The 17,918-nt window shown below is 28.4% G+C and overlaps 1 protein-coding gene across 2 annotated transcripts in view; it reads right to left on the bottom strand.

Moving 5' to 3' along the window:
* Positions 1-986: 986 nt before the first annotated feature.
* Positions 987-17,918, bottom strand: part of LOC148239497 (baculoviral IAP repeat-containing protein 7-B-like) — a 50,146-nt gene continuing 33,214 nt past the window's right edge. Inside the window, exons 2-3 of one of the 2 annotated variants that reach the window (XM_088205284.1) lie at positions 8,442-8,532; positions 987-6,025 (exon numbers count right to left, since the gene is read on the bottom strand). In XM_088205284.1, coding sequence (XP_088061410.1) covers positions 4,113-5,654 — 1,542 coding nt within the window. In that variant the 5' untranslated portion in view covers positions 5,655-6,025; positions 8,442-8,532 and the 3' untranslated portion in view covers positions 987-4,112. The remainder of the gene's footprint in view (positions 6,026-8,441; positions 8,533-17,918) is intronic. The other variant, XM_088205293.1, reaches the window with a different exon arrangement.

The following is a 17,918-nucleotide window of genomic DNA, read 5'->3' as shown; positions in this document are numbered from 1 at the left end:
TGCCATATTCGCAAGAGAAAATACTGCCACCCAGCAATATTTTTTTACTGTAAATTAAGACTCAAGCCCCTGTTTCTATACTTCTCTAAGTTATCACATAAACATGGTACATTTAAAATTTATGAAGATATCTTAAGGTTTAAAGTCCCGGGAATAAATCTCTCGTACGTCGGCAGTGATGAGATTTTCGCCGCCGTGTCGCTCGCTATCGACCATCAAAGGGTTAACTTCGCTATTAGTTTTATTCTCTTCGCCTGTCTCCTTTACTTGATAAATTCATACTAAAATTTGTCTCATAGGGACAATGAATTCTCGGGAATCTAGCACTAAAAAAATTAATTTAAAGGGAAAAAGTAAAAATAATATAAACTTGTTCTGTAAAAGATTTTACTTAACTTATTATTAAAAATTTACTATTAAAATAAAATTAAAAACAGATCTTTAAATTTGTATTGAGATGTGTATTAATTTTGACAAAAAATAGAATTCTTAAAATTCTTAAAAAATTCAGATTGATATTAACGTAAAATTGTGGAAAATAGATTTAGAATTAACTACATATATACATTAAATTTATTAAAACATAAAATTATGTCATGTTTAATTTTTTTGCTGAAAGTGCAGAAGGCTGGCAATATGTGATGGGAAATTGTACAATATTAGATATTTATTACATATAATTTGTTTATTTCTCTTTTAAGTCGTCTGTTTTAACAGTCGTACGCCCAATACGTTACAACGGGGCTAATATGTATCAATTGGGTGTGTCAATCATACATTATAGTGTCTATATAAATATTTTATAAAAATACACTAATAATATGTTTAGTGTCAATGTTCTCCAAACCTTATAATTTAAAAAAACAATGTTGAAACCTGCCATTTTAAAACTTGTATTAAATAGTTAATATAAAAAATTAATACTCACGATTCAATCGTAAGATGAAAAATCATCTTCTAGAAAAACACTGAGTGCTCAACATAGTAGTAGTCTTTCATATTAGCTTTTGAGAGTAGTGCTAGTTTAATATCTGATATGACCAATAAATCCAGTATGCTTTTTCTTGTTATATTTGTAATAATGATGATTGGTATTCAGCCTGTTAAAATGCAAGCAAATGTTATTATACAATACATGTACCTAAAATATATGTAAATTAAGAATAGTGGTACTTACGTTTCTTTCTATGCAACTACAATATACGTACAAGTTTTGACAGTTTAATTGTTACTTAAAATATAATGTACCTTAAATTGATTATAAAGGTATATACTAATAATATTATTATATAATGATTTTTTAAATACAGTGTAGTAATATATTTAATATTTATTTTAAATTTTAGAGCTATTGTTAGATAACATATTTATTTTAACACTCAAAATAAATATAATATCAAAAATAATCATAGGTACAATAGGGCAACGTCACGAATGAGCGCGGACAAATGGGCGCGCGTCAAAAGAGCGCTACATTATAAGCGCTGCGTCATAAGAGCGTTTACCAAAGTAGCGCTGTAACAAAATAGCGTGCGTCAAATGCGCAGACAGTCATATGAGCGTTTGACAAAAGAGAGCATGTCATAAGAGCGCAAAAATACTTTGAGAAAATCAAGTAATAAATATTTTAGGAATTAGGTATAAAAATATTATATAAGTAAATTGTGAGAAATTTTCAAAGAATAAAAATTCACAAGATATAGGCAGTAAAATTAGTATTTTATGTGCCAAAGCGTAATGACGATTGAAATGATTAGCTAATGAAAACAATATTATTTATTATATATTACGTACATACGAAAGTATGCCTCCCCATCTCAATACGTACGATATACATAATTTTTTACTAAAATGAAACGCTGCTTTTGAATTTATCCTTAGATGTGTTTTGTAATGTTTTATTATTTTATTTATTTTATTTTATTTTATTTTAATATATTATTTAGCTTAATAGCTAATCTTTACATCTAACAAATTTAGTAAACATATATAAAAATATATAAAAAATTTATGTATTTATACTTAATATATTTCTTTATCTAGATAATAAACCTATTTTTCTACTAATTTTTTTTAATATGTAATTACAATGTTCTTTAAAATTTAATTTTGTATCAACAATTACTCCTAAATATTTTATATTATCCACTATTTCTATACTAGAGTTATTTATTACTATTTTGGTACTAATATTTAACACATTTTTATTATTAATAAACATACATTTAGTTTTATTCTCATTTAATTTAAGTACATTATTTTTTAACCATATTTCTAATAAACTTAATTCATTGTTTAAATTATTTACAATTTCTTTAATGTTATCACCTATGCAATACATTAATGTGTCATCCGCAAATAGATGAATTTTACATTTTTTCACGTTATTAACTATATCATTATTATACAAAACAAATAACAATATTGAAAAATAATTATCGACTCGACTTGCAATAAATGCGCACCGTTATAGGGCAGGTATTTTACTGCCTATAATTGGTGAATTTTTATTCTTTGTAAATTTCTCACAATTTACTTATATTTTGTATACCTAGCTCCTAAAATATTTATTATTTATATTTTTGCGCTCTTATGACGTGCTTTTTTTTGTCAAACGCTCATATGACTGTTTGCGCATTTGACGCACGCTATTTTGTTACAGCGCTACTTTGGTAAACGCTCTTATGACGCAGCACTTATAATGCAGCGCTCATATGACGGCGCTCATTTGACGCACGCTCTTTTAACCGGTTGCCATACAATAGCATACATATACATTAAATGCACTATCATAACCATTTACATTGTTTACAATTAGTGAATTTATACAATAATAAAAAATAATTATAAACTATCCGTAAGTATACTAAATTTAATATAATAGGTAAAACATTTAAGAAAATAATAAAAAAAAATTATAAAAATATACAATACATATATAAAATATAACAAATACGTATAAAAATAAACCTAACCCGGTAGACCTGAAACTAATGACATTGCAATATGATTAGTTGCGTCAAAGCAATATATGCTTAGGCAAATATATTAAATTCGTGCAAACACAAATACACTTTTAATAAAATTGAATACTATTGATGATAATTTGATTCGCTCAGCAGCAAAATGGTCCAAAATTGAGCAAATATATGCTACAAGTTATAAATATTTAATATATAAATCCAAAGAGTCTCTTTCTTTTATATTATAGTATTAACGTTCTATGTTGTTACAATATATTTATTAAAATAAATAGATCATAAATATTTTTTAATAGCAAGTTAGGAAAATAGTCTAAAAGTAAGAAATAAATTTTGTGATCTAATCAAGCTTATAAATCTAAGTTTATTATTCTTCTTTAAATAAATTAAGGTTACTGTAATATGAATTTATACACTCATGAAATCCATATACTCTGTTTATGACATACAACTGTATTTGAACTTCGTTACAAATAAAATGTTTTCACAATTATCCAAATTAAAAAAAAATTAAAAATCGGAACCTAATCTAGTTTAAAATTCTTTTACTTTGTTTTTATGAGTTGATGTTTCATATACATAATTCATAATAAATTTTTATTATACTATAATTCAAATAAAGTCTTATAGCATAAAGTTTTTAAAATGATTGTAGAAATTGAATATTAGGACCTAATCTACTTTTTAAATCAGGGTCTAACGTTCTATTTTTACTCGATTGTATAGTTAACCTTATCCAGTTTATAAATCACATTTTTACATTTTTTTATTACTCTATTATATAGTTGATTTAAAATGAATTTTTAATTAAAACATATACTACGTGAAAGATATAAAATAAACTAAATTTCGATATTAACTTTTTTTTTTAATTAGAATATGCATAGTTTGTGATATTAAATTGCTCTTAAACAATAGTATATGTTTTAAATTTATGATAAAACAGCAAAAGAAAACAAAGTAAAATTTTTTAAACTTCCTAATTATAATTAAGCAATGTCAACTGTAACGTATTTAAGGTAAAGTTTGTATTGTTGTGTTTGTAGTCATTTTATTTGGCATTTTCATTGCTGAGCGATTTAAATTATTGCTAATAAGATTATATTGAATTAAAATTGAATTTGTGTGTGCCTAATTATTAGGGTTTTCGTAATTTAAATTAATTTGTATAACTTCTTTTATCGGAGCTTTGCAGTGTGGGCATGAGCTTAGAGAGTATGCACACTTTAAGCATGCAGTTGAGTGACCACACTCCAAGAAAACGGTGGTAATTTGTTTGTCACAGCATATTTTACATAAGTTATTACGATTTGAAGTGGAAAATTTACCGTCAGTTTCTATGACATTAGTTATTTGCACCTTGTTGCTTTCTGAACTTCTCTCTCCCAAATCATCTTTCTTTTCGATTTGTGTTTTTATAGACTTTTCGCCTTTCATTATTAACAGAAACGTGCAATTTTGATTCAACATAGCATGTTTGATCCAAGGATCTTCTTCGAAATTACATCTACTTAGATATACATCGCAACAGTAACAATACATTATGTCACCTATGTTTTTGTATGCAAATCCTGCTTCTGCCATTATATGTGGCTTTTGGGCTAGAGCTGCTGGCAAATCTACAAAAGAATCTATGCGACGCTTTAAAGACCCAAAGTTTGGATGAATGGGTTTATAGTTTTTAATTTCATAGTTGTTTTCTACAAAGAAACAATTCGGGTTTAGGTGCTTGTGAATGCTAAACGGATCGTCGCCCACTTTGAAGTGCTTGTGTATATAGTCGCAAAACGAGCATTCAATTAGATCGTCATATCCTGATCCATTATAAAAAAATCCTGCTTTGGCGACGTCCATTTTATTGATGAAGAAAACAGGCCAGCTCTTCAATGTTTCCAAACGCATATTTACATCCAATAAATCTAATTCTAGCCTTGGTTTGGCACTGCTTGAAATAAATTCCACACGTTTTGAAAGCATGTACAAGCATTTTGGATTAATTTCTTTATGAAACTTCTCAATGTTGATTGCTGACTTATCGTTTGGCAAGCAAAATGAATATTGACAGGCAAAACACTCTACATTACGATTTCCTGCATAATATAATCCTGATTTAACCATTTGCTCAACAAGATTACTTTCAAAAACCTGGTTAAAACTATTTCGACGATTTTCTTCCAATGTATAATTAAACTTTTGATCAATTTTATCTGTTAAACAATTTGGATAATTTTTTTTGTGAGCATCTTCAGGTTCGTCGTTTTGTTGCCAGTTTCCAAAAGTTTTATGACAAACTAAGCATTGAAGTGAATCGTCTGTCCCATCGCCTGTGTAATAAAATCCACAAGCTGCTACTTTTTCCTTATCTATATACGTTACTGGCCATTTATTTAAGCTTGTGATTCTATTTTCCTTTTTACTCATATCAAGAGCCTTCCAGATATTATAATTTTTTACTTCTATACAATCAGTCATACGGTAAGAATGCATCAACACTAAATCCGTATTGTAATTTAATCTATCACAAGTAAACTCGCAACTGCAACATTTTACAGATTTATCCAGCGATGAATAGTACAATCCTGAATTTGCAAAATAGATAGCATTAATATAATTAAACTCTTCAAATGTCTTTAATCTATTTTCTTTCGCTTTCATCTTCAACACGATTTCCATTGCGCGATTTCAAATTGAATTTTACGCACACAAATATAAACCCAGATCACGGATTAAATATGAAGCAAATATCAATCAAGAGTAAAATGTAGATGTTCATATGCATGTACAAATATTATTGCTGAATTACTGTTATTTAGTTGTACAACCGGCTTAGAAAATAATAGTACTATACACTTTTGGGTTGTAAAACTAGCCACTCGAAGCAATGACTCGTTCAATGGATGAACAGCCACCGTGGAAACTTGTTGGATTCGTAGGAAACGATCTCTTTTTACGTCGAATTGTTCAATGAAATTCACAAAAAAGTTTAATCCACATGGAGCAACTATATCGAGGTCAAATGATAACATAGTAGTCTTAGCAGTAATCTGGAATAAATAAACAACTTTATGTTAAATTTAAAAACATAGTATTATCAATTCTTTAATTTACACTTCCTAAGCTTATTACCATAATTGCTAGAATTAAAATGTGCTTTTGTAGAAAAGCAGAAGGCACACACACGTTTTTAGAAATATTTCAATATCGTTTAATCTAGGTTTCTCTTAAAAACACTTCCCATTGATGGTATCATCCCGCCATTTTAGAAATATTTTTTTAATGATTCTGATCGCCTTGCCCAACTTTAATTAAAGAATATGAAGCGAGCTCATATATTGAACATTGGTGAGTTAGAAGAAGTTGCTTTTTTACCAAAACCTTAAAAAAATTGTAGTGCAGGAAGGGCATTTAATATAGCCTAGGAAATCGTGATTCACATTTGTGTAACAGCTATAGACACATTCTAACAAAGGCTATTTCTATAATTTTTACAACTTATGAAAATGTTAGAAGATTTTAAAAACTAATTATGCTGCTGTCTTATATTATTTTTAACGATGCATTAATATATATAATCTATAAAGCTTTCGTTATCAAACGTAACATACAATTAATAAACTAGTTTTCTAACTAATGAGATTTTTAATTTAATAATTTTGTTTATGATTATCTTAATATTTTTTGTAAATATTATATGACTATAAATTGTAATAAAGATGCTTCTTTTGCCATAAAGCAACTGCGAACATCTACCTTAAATGTTTGTTGAAAACAATAATTCAAAAGTAAACGTTCTGTACCACAACAACCAGTTAGATTGTCTAAAATTATAACTATATCACATGCGATAGATGATAAAAGCTTTAACAACATGCAAAGTGTGGATATCAATTAACTATTAATTGAAAAACCTATAAATGGTGAAAAGCATATTGCCGTGTTAATGAAGATCATTATAACCAAGACGAAAAAGTAAAATTCATCTGCTTTAATTCACAAAGGCTTTGAATTTTCTCAAAGTATGGAACAGCATTTAAATGAAATTTTAAATTCAAACAAAATCTGCAGATTTGTATGGTTGAAAATCAAGAAATTTATAAACAACTTGTGAAACAAGAACAACATAGAATAAATTTAATGATAATACCCATGGAGAGTGTAACACATGAACCTGTTGTTACTTAAGATCAAAATATAAATTAAAAACCTAAAGGTGAAATCATGATGCAGCCGATAGTTTAGATATAGATTCTGTTGACAACTCTAATATAATATTAAATATGACCATGTACTTGGCTTGGAGTAATCTCAAATATGTTGCAGCAAAATATAGTACAAACGATCTGCTTTCGAGAATTCCTAAATATATATACGGATTTACCAAAAGATATTTACGGTAGAGAATTTTAACATTCAATGACTTATAATTAAATGAGAAATAAAATATTGAGAGAGCATTTTCTAGAAGAAAAATGAAGACATGAAGTAAACTAAAATAAACTCTTTACTATCTATCATGTAAAATGTTTTGCGAGTAAAATAATATCAATTTAAGCAATTTAGCTAAGTATGGATTTTTACCAAAGAATAAATCTTAAAAAATGTTGTACGATATAAGTTAAGCATCATCCTGAAGTATTAGATTTTTTCTCGAAGAGATAGCTATAAAATTAATTTCATCAGACTGAATACAACGGAAGCTTACAAAAATATTTTAGGTTTTATAAAAGTCCATTAATGACTGTGCTTCAGCACAAAATTGTGGCGAGTATATTTTTGGCATATTATTTTTTGGAGACTCTTGGTAAATTATTTTTCAAGAGGCAAAATTATTATTCAATATTTTAGTACAACTAAGTCACAAAAAAAAAAGTCGTAAAATATAACGAAAACTTTAGAAATTCCATAACTTTTCTGGCTTTAGAGTTTATTATTAGTGATTTGAAGTACATATTTGAAGCATCCAATGAAATAAACAGATTGTTTTCACTAATTTTCGATTTTCAAAATTGGGACGGTAACAATATTAATCAATCTTTTTGACAAATAATTACGATTTAATAGAAGAACTTCTTCATTAGACAAAAAAACATAAAACAGTCTTCAGCTCTGATGAAAATAAAATTGTGAATAATTGTGTAAATAAATATGTAAATAAAAACGAAAATAATTTAATGAATAAAAAATTTGATATTTAAATTAAAAAAATTTAAATAAAGATATAAATAATTGTGTAAACATAAATGTAAACAATTATTGAATTATTTGTAAATTGTATTTAGCCTTTATTTTTAATAAATTTAATTTTTTTATAACATATAAACATAGTATAAATTTTATACTTATATCTAAACTAGCAATTCCATTTCAAATTTGATGGTAAACGGACATTTGCTCTCGGGACAATTGCTCTCACGGTCAACATCACTCAAGGACATACATATATTATTGAATTTTCGTTACCTTGTTATCTTTGGCTCAAAGTATACTTCGCAATTTACATCAATATCATTCCTATCTCTAAAAGATAATCGATTGTGATTGTAATTCTTCGCTAGAATAATAAATCAATAATGAGTAAATTTATGATTAAAAAAAATATAAAAGATAAGAGTTTATTAAAATTGTAACAAAAACGTGGCATATAAATATGCCACAAATTGAAATAAGCAGAAGTATTATATATACTTTTATAATTAAGGTTTTTATACATGATATTATTGTGTATTTTTATTTTATTAATTTTAAAATTATTTTTAATGAATGCATGCAACTTCGTCAATCAATAAAAACATCATATCATTAAATAATTTTTATTTTTGTTCTCCATTCACTTCTTCTTATAAGTTCTTTTAAAATTAATTAGGAAATATTTTAAGTGTACTTATTGTATTTTTCTAAATGTATACGTTTTCAATATTTAATTGTTAAAAACTGTAATCGCAGAATTACTTATTTCTTACTCATGCCGAATTACATACCTAATATTAAAACAAAAATATAAAAACGCTTTCACTATTTTTACGGATCATCTTTTAAACATTCGACGGTATAAAGGAATAAGGATACATTATATATAATGTTACGTTACATAATTTTCACGTACCTTGCAATCAACGTCTCAAAGAATACTGTTATATATATTAAAAAGTTTATCTTTATGTACTACAATTTGCTATCTAAGATACAACTGAGTACTACAAGTTTATACGATTTTAATTCCGGTTTTCATATACAAATTATTTTTTTACTCCAATATAAATATATAAAACGCAAATAAGTTTCTATGGATGGTCTTTGAAATATCATTATATAAATTGATACTTTCGTATAAAATTTCCTTAGCCGTACGTATTTACTTATCTACACTTAAATTATATATATTATTATAAGAAGATATATGTACATCTTTACTTCTTATTAGATAATTATTTGCATACTAAAGTAATATAATTTTGTATTACTTATATGGAAATTTAACAAAAAAAAATATTTTAAATATGTTTTGAGCATCTAAAAATTTATACTTCTCAATTATATATCTACTAGTAAATCTATTTTTATTTAAACTTTTTTTTTATTTCTCTATGTTGTGATTGTTTTGTGAATAAATTAATAAATGGTATAAATTTATATAACATTGAAAAATACCTGTATATAATATTATTAAATAAAGTAATAAGGAAATTATTTAATATTTGCTTAAAAATATAAAAATTGTAATAAATTAATTATTCAATTAAATATAATGAGCTGTAGATAAAAAAATTTAAAATCCATACGATACAAAGCGTTTATACTGGGGTATCATTGTTACAGAAAGTAGCATTATTTACATTTTTATATTCACACAAAAAACGCAATGATTTAAACTTAATCCACTTATTCTACTACTTTTTAAAGTGCGTGTAACTAGACATCCACAGTTAAAAGGGCTGGAAAAGAGCTGCTGTGAAAACTGAATTTTCCCGGAGAAAAATCCTAGCTATCGCATTCGATCTTGTGTAAATATGGGCAGAGGGAAAGTTTTCATATAAAAATTTAAATTCTGAACCTTGCTTGAGCACGCCAGTATAAGTTTCGCCACGTAATGACAATAATAATGAAATATACATGCCCTTAAAGCGAAACGATTTTTGCCCTTTTGCCTTCATAAGTAAGCGTCATTGAAAAGCTGAAATATGCAAAACACACTGTACTGGTTCGAACACAAAATTTAAATAAAAAAATATGGGAATAAAGGAAAATATAAAGCAAAACGTTCTGTCAAATAGATTGAATAAAATTGAAATCTTGTTGTATACCATATTAATTAATTTACCAAATATGTTAACGATTGACTTTTATTAGAATATTGTATTAAATTGTAATATGATTGTGAAGCTAAATAATAAACACAATTATTTTATATATTTTGTCTATTTTAATTTATTATTTACAATTATTTACAATAAGATCGCATGAGTTGTATAATACAAATTCAATTTATTAATTTATTTTAATTAAATTAAGACCAACGTGACCTTACAATTTACCCCAATGCAAAACAATACATAGTATGCAATACAACACATTAGTATTATATAGCATCATAACAATATATTAAAATAATGCTTAGTGACATACAACTTTCTATGTGAACTCAACAAATTATATTCCAAGCTAATAGAAAGGCACTGGGATACAAGAAAAAGTATCTAGGGAACTTTTTGTCCTTTTTGATTAAAATTGAATATTAGTCTATTCAGGGATTTCAAAATATAAATTTTAATTTAAATATACCGCAAACTTAAGTTTCATAAAAGATGCGAATAACTGACGGATCATCAAAATAAAATTCGTTTTTCATTACAAAACCGAGCATAATAAAAGATTTATCGCAGACGTCGTTTATGTGTAAAGAAAACTTTCACTAGCTCTTAATTGATTTCGAGATCTTTAGAGGAAATTTCTCCAGCCAATAAACTGATGGCGAATGGAATAAAAAAAATGATATAAGACAGGGACAGACGGTCGATATCTATATAGAGAATCTAAATCACTCTGTAGAGAATGAATTAAATAAATTTATAAATTATCTGTAAAGCAGGGGGCTCAAGTTAGACGCTTGATTAACCTTCGAAGGTATGAAATAGTCTTTCTACAATCAGCCGCAAAAGGTTACAAACTGTCTACGATCCTAATAAAATAACTGAAGTTAGTAATATTTACACTGCATAAACATTAGCATTTTCATTAGTAAAACCCAAAATATTTTAATATAATTTATTATATTCAATGGTCTAGTGTTTTGCTATTTTAAAGCTTTGTGTTTCATATGTATTTACCGTGTATTTTTGTATATGTATTATATTGTGTAAAAAACAGTTATCCTAGAAATATTCTTGATTTATTTATAACGCATACAGTCGAGCGGTTTCCTGGAGAATAAAAAGGGTCCGGTGGAAAAAAATCGCGCGTCCTTTGAAAAATTATGGGTCATCGCCGACGTCGACCATATTTCACGGAGATGCCCCGGGGACACCCCGGATTTACAACGCAAGCTCCACTGATGTAAGACGCGGGTCTGTCGTCATTCGAGCTGGCGAAAGTCATCTCAGACGTCGTAGGCGTAGCTTCTGCACGACCGATCAGAGCTTTCAGGTGCGCACCTGAAAGCTTCCGCTTCCGTCACAATATAAATTATACTTCATCCGGACGGACGAAAGTGATCTTTGTCGACTGAGAAAACACTTATGCGAGATCCTTGATTGCTTCCGTTTGTCATAAAGCACGTGATTTGTTTGTCAAAATGATGCCTAAGAACTTTCCGGACTGATTTATTAAACTCACATAGTAAATATTTCCCAATAAATTATTGCGTGGCCTTAACATTCGTCACAGTAACATGAGTTTCAAAAATATGATCTACCTCAGTTATAATACACATAATTTCCAATACATACAACCTAATTTTCCACCCCATCTGAGCAAGTGACAGGTAATGAACATATATCTTTAAGAGCTCAGATATTCGATTTGTTAGCTTCAAGGGCTGAGATACACGTACTAGTCACCGATGACATAATGGGTATGTTGACCCACAAGTCGTTCGACCTATTGAACCAAATTGGCAACAACCAGCTCGGATTACTTGCATAAAGGGGCCGAGTGCTTATTGCGGTCCAGTACTCTGGTTACGAGTGGTGATTTCGATCCCGCTTGGGTTACTGCCGATAATGTGGCCCACCCTTGCGGTTCGGTCGTCCCCTAGACGCAAAAAGAACTTACCCTATAAGAAAACAAATAAACAAAACATTGCAAGGTTTGCCGGAAACGTACTCACTACTATTAAACGAACGAGTTGTAAGCTTTGAGTTTTTATTTCCAGCCTGGTACTAAATGGGCTATTGGAAATATAGTTGAAAAGCCGAATAGTAATGCTTACTGGGGAATTGTCCAATACTCCTGTTTTTGCATGCGGTACTAAAAACAATACTCGGGAACACAAACGATAGTTTGATCATACAAAAATTAGGTTTTCCCGAATTTATATTTTTTACCGATGGCTTGAAGTGCTTTTTCAAATACACATATCGACGAAACTCGAGGGAATAATATTCTAGCATTTTATTGTGATAATTTTAATGATTTTAAATTATTATATGCATGGCTTCTGTTTCCAATTCATTGTATTCTTGTATACATAATTTTTCTTTTAATTCATTTTTATTTACAGAATTAGATATTTACAAAATACAGGCAGATAAGTTATCTAATATAATATAATATTTATAAAAAAATGAATTTACTCACCTACTCTATATGTCACTATTTAAATGTCACCATAACGACCACTCGAACAACGAAAATATATATGTTTTCACACCATGTCACACCACAGAAAAGAGATCTTGTCAGCACAGCGTCCCGTCATAGGCCAGTCCCATTTATGGTCGTCTTTTTAAATCCATAATGCTTTATATAAAAATTGTTTTTCTTTATTTCAACATTTTTGTAGCACACGCCTCGAAAATAAAATTAAAATATGAATTACCATATGTGTGTATGTAAACACGCACATGCATATATCCATACATACACATACGTGTGTATACTTTCCCACGCTTAAATCGTGATAGGATCGCACACACTGGGCGGGCGGGGAATTTATGTGCAGATAAAGCTTTCAAAACATGCGAAAGAAAACAGAGGTAACATGAAATTTTGACCCGCTTTCGCGTGACTTGTTTGTGTACGTTTACTGTAACGATTTTACGTGTTTACGCAATATCGATACTCGGAAAAGCACCTCAATTGGGAAGGTTCTATCAAAAAAATAATAAATGCCTATGCCGATGACCGATACTTTAGTAAACATTATAAAAAATAAACAAATCATGGATCTATTGGGTGTATTGTCACATAATCATCACGTGACAATGACACCTATGTGTAACATTTAATATGCTTAAAATGTAACATTACCAGTTAAAAGTCAAAATACAAAGTAATATATTTCCCAGAGAGTATCTTGTGATATTTTGAAAGCTATATAATATATATATGTCTAATTTTATCATTTGTCATCTGTCGATCAATCAATCATTAGTTGAGCAAATTCAATAAAGCATTGTAAATATTTAATGCAATTTAATTAAAACTATGATCTTTCAGATATAAAACAACTTATTTTTATTTTTGTCTTGCACTCATTGTCTTTGTTCATTAAATTAGGTTGACACATTTTTTTCTTTATCTAATTTAATTCAGTTGAACACACCCTGTCCAAGCATTGTTCCTTGTGGCACTCCTATTGTTGTATCTATTCATGTTGTATTCGAAACATTTTCTGAAGCTTATAGCAGGGGAGATATTTTCACGCTCCTGGTTGTCTTGGCAAACCACAGAGAAGGCAAAGTGCCGCGGCTCGGTATCGTTGCGGTCAATCTGAATTCCATTAAGTTTGCACGTGGATTATGCATGGATTATGGCGTCGGCGAGTTGTGCGCCGGCGTGAAATATCACGTGCCGCTGCACGTGCGTGCACCAACACATTTCGTATGCAAAACGGCCGCAATCGCTCCTGCATCTGGATTGTGTATCGTGAATAATGTGCGGCCGAAACGAGCAAAAGGCCATGTTAAGAAATTTATTTTGAGCAATAACTGTAACGGTGTAATAACAACATATTATGTAAAGAGTGCCTTAAAGAAGACCGATAGGTATTTTGTTTTATTGATGGTTAGATTATTTATGCGAACTCGGTAGTAGAAATGGTCCACTTCATAATACAATTTCATTTTATAAAGATATATTATTAATTTTATATATCCAAAGCCTGATAGTATTTATTTTTTTAGATTAATTACACTTTTTATACATAGCCGAAAGTGTCAGTGTCAGTGCCGGGCGGCGGTGTCGAATGCGGTATAGTCTAAGTTGATCAAGTAAGCGATCGAGCTCAGAATATATTAGTCCTTTTAGTGGCAAAGTATTATTAGAAGTAGCAGTATGAAATGAGAATTATTAGACTCAATACATTCATGCATAAGCCACAAGTAAACTTAATTGAATCCATATTGACCGCAATGATACTGTTCCAAAGCACTTTATACCGGCTGTGGTTTGTCAAGACAAGGTGGCGCCACGTGCGAAGACAACCACTAGTACACGTGTACTACCGCGCAAAAACCTATTAGGGTCGAATTTAATTTATGCCATTCGTGTAATTGCTCGATACACGAGCATATACACTCAAAACTATAATAGAATGTATATATAATAGATTAGGCTTTAGCAATGCATAGATATGTTAGTGTTTGACGAGTGTTTACGTTGAATATATAATACATAGTATGTACCTATATTGCATTTGTACCAGAGAAAATTAAATATTGCTTTCTATTTATATTAGCAATAAGTAATATCGTTCTCTAAAAATGTAAATAACTTTTAATAAAAATTAAAATTAAAATACAATATAAAATATAAACTTTATTTAATTCAAATATAAAAATTATATTAAAATAAAAATGAGGTGTAAAAATTAATAATATTAATTTAATCTTCTTCTTTTTAAATATAATTGTTCTAAGCCATGGCTGTCACTTTCGCTTCCGCTTAAAATGAAACATTCTCCGATCAATTATCTATTTTGAAAATCGTATCGCTTTGTATGAACGGTGTATAATACACGTAAACAAAGGAAATATATTTAATTATAATAATTAATAAAAATAAAAATAAAATTTGAATTTGCTCCGATTGATTTTCGAACCGCCGGTAATGCGTTCTGTTGTTTCGACCAATCAAAAATAAGCATTCGAATATAAAACAAGATGGCCGACCGTACCGTGACAACAGTTTTAAATTATTATTATTTAATAAAAAAATTTTGCTACGCGACAATTATTTTCATTAATTCGTCATTTTACTGAATATAAATAATCGGATTGCAAATTAACTAGGTGTGTTATAACTATGAAAATTAAATTTATACATAATGTGTTCAGTATTAGAAGAATACACTAATTAAACTAGATAAACAATCATAAAACAATCTTCGTAATGAAATCATTCCCGGCGACATGCTCTGCGGCTGAAAAGTGAGTTTTTCTTTTTGTAAATAATCGAACTGAAAATGAACTAGGTGTGTTATAACTATGAGAATTAAATATATACATAATGTGTTTAGGATAAAAAGAATGCATTAATTAAATTAGATATACAAATATAAAACAATATTCGTAATGAAATCTTCAAATTTTGAATTATCGTCGCCGGGCTCAAAGGCCGAAAAGTGAGTTTTATCTTTTATATAACATATACATTATCATTGCTTTTGATTTAATGCACTTTTACGTTAAATTTTAAGAATTTCAAATAAACCAAGTATGTTTTGAACGTGAACTTGTAATATATCCTTAGTATGTATGTGGATTGAAAGTTAATGTCGATCAAATCAGCGCTGTCGCAGTGAGAGTGCTATATTTATCAGCCAACGGACAGCTTAGTTTCTTGAATGTTATCTAATAAACGACATTCTACAATGATTATAAATATGTAATTGCATATCTGGAATAATCAATAGCAAAAATATCTAAAAGTAGGTTATTTTTAATTCTGATGTGGCAAAATATGTACAATTTTTGTTTTGTGCCATCATTCCTCTTTCGGAATAGCCAAATTCAAGATATTCAGTTACATCAAACTTATGTAGTATGTTCTTTATAAAAAGATAATACTTGCTGACAGTGACTTCAACATGAGAAGATTCACTCTTTGTTTATATATATATATATATATATATATATATATATATATATATATATATATATATATATATATATATATATATATATATATATATATATATATATATATATATATATATATATATATATATATATATATATATATATATATATATATATATATATATATATATATATATATATATATTATACGTTGTAGCCATATAGGTCATCAAATTGTTTCATCATTGCTTCTGAAAAGTAATTAAAAAACAATAAGAGTAAACATTGAACACATTATTATTACTAATATAATCCATAAATTAAATTTGAACGACAACCGAAGAACAAAATTAACGGAAGTTACCGTAGAGGATTAAACACGTAGATTGACATATCTTCATCTTCTTCAAAATAGTCGCAATATGTCATACATTATTTGTTTGTCATACGTAAACGTTATTAGATCTCTCATTGATTCTAAAAATTGACTGTAAACGATACTATATATTGGGTAAAAAGTAACTTTTTGTTTACACTAATACGAGATTTTTCATTATTACTAGCATTGTAATATGTTTAATTAACTTTAGTATATATACCTTTAATTGCTAAATCACCGCTGTTTGTCTTTTAATATTAGATCCTGGAAGGTCAATGGTAGTTTTTATAAAATAACCGTGATTCATATAACCAAACACTTACTAACACACTCATAATTTATAATTCTAATTATATTGTCTATAATTCTAATGCTACATCACTTTGAATCATCTTCAATTGTCACTTTGTAAGAAAAACTCTGTGATTATAACATATTTTACTGTTTATTTAATTAAACAGAAATGGGCGCAAATCTTAAATATTAATGTATAATTTGAATCATTAAATTTAAAAATATATTTTTAAAAATCAAAACGAAACAAAAAAATATTTAAACCAAAAAAGTTGAGGGTATTCGGACATTCGCTAGCTATCTAGTAAATATATACAATAAGATAGCTTAGGTTTTTTGTTATTATGATTAATAGACAATTGAATGAGATTATTTTTTATTATCAGTTGTATTGTGTCTTTAATATCAATTGTGTTTAATGTGGCTTCTTATCCATTTATCTTATTAAAGTTTGTTATTCTACTACGAATGTTACCATACCATCGCTACTCGAAAAGCCGACAGTTGTCATACAATTAGCTATTCCCGAGGCCAAACTGTTCAAATATTCAAAGCTTACGTCGCTTCTCAAACATCAGCTGCAAAAATAATAATTAAATTGTGCGTTTTTAGGCCCTCTAGTGGCGTGGCGTGTCTTGCCCTCCGCCCCTCTTTTAGTTAATCCTTTGGTCCTTTGTGCCGATTTTTGGCGTGGCTGCGCAAAATTTATTTGCGTGTATTGTTAACGACGTTCGCAAACAATGCCAAATGGCCTTATATAATTCAAAATGGGCCCATTCAAGTTACACACGATCCCTTATCTACATCTACGCCGCTGGCGTCTACCAGAAACGAGGGAAATTCAGCCCTCAGAGCAGCGATGATAAGTTACGTGACAATAAAGATTATTATTTAGTAAAAAAATACACAAACTTATCACATAATATTATTTCAATAATTTAAGTAATACAAAGTTTAATTAAAAACTAGAGGCAGTTTTATAAAAATATATTTATATTGTTCCTATCAAAATAATTTTTCTAATCTGAA

This window comes from Plectrocnemia conspersa, unplaced genomic scaffold (assembly GCF_051122295.1).
Source record: "Plectrocnemia conspersa isolate PC_06_02 unplaced genomic scaffold, ASM5112229v1 ptg000001l, whole genome shotgun sequence".
NCBI classification, from domain to species: domain Eukaryota; kingdom Metazoa; phylum Arthropoda; class Insecta; order Trichoptera; family Polycentropodidae; genus Plectrocnemia; species Plectrocnemia conspersa.
This window is presented reverse-complemented; position numbering and strand designations above follow the sequence as displayed.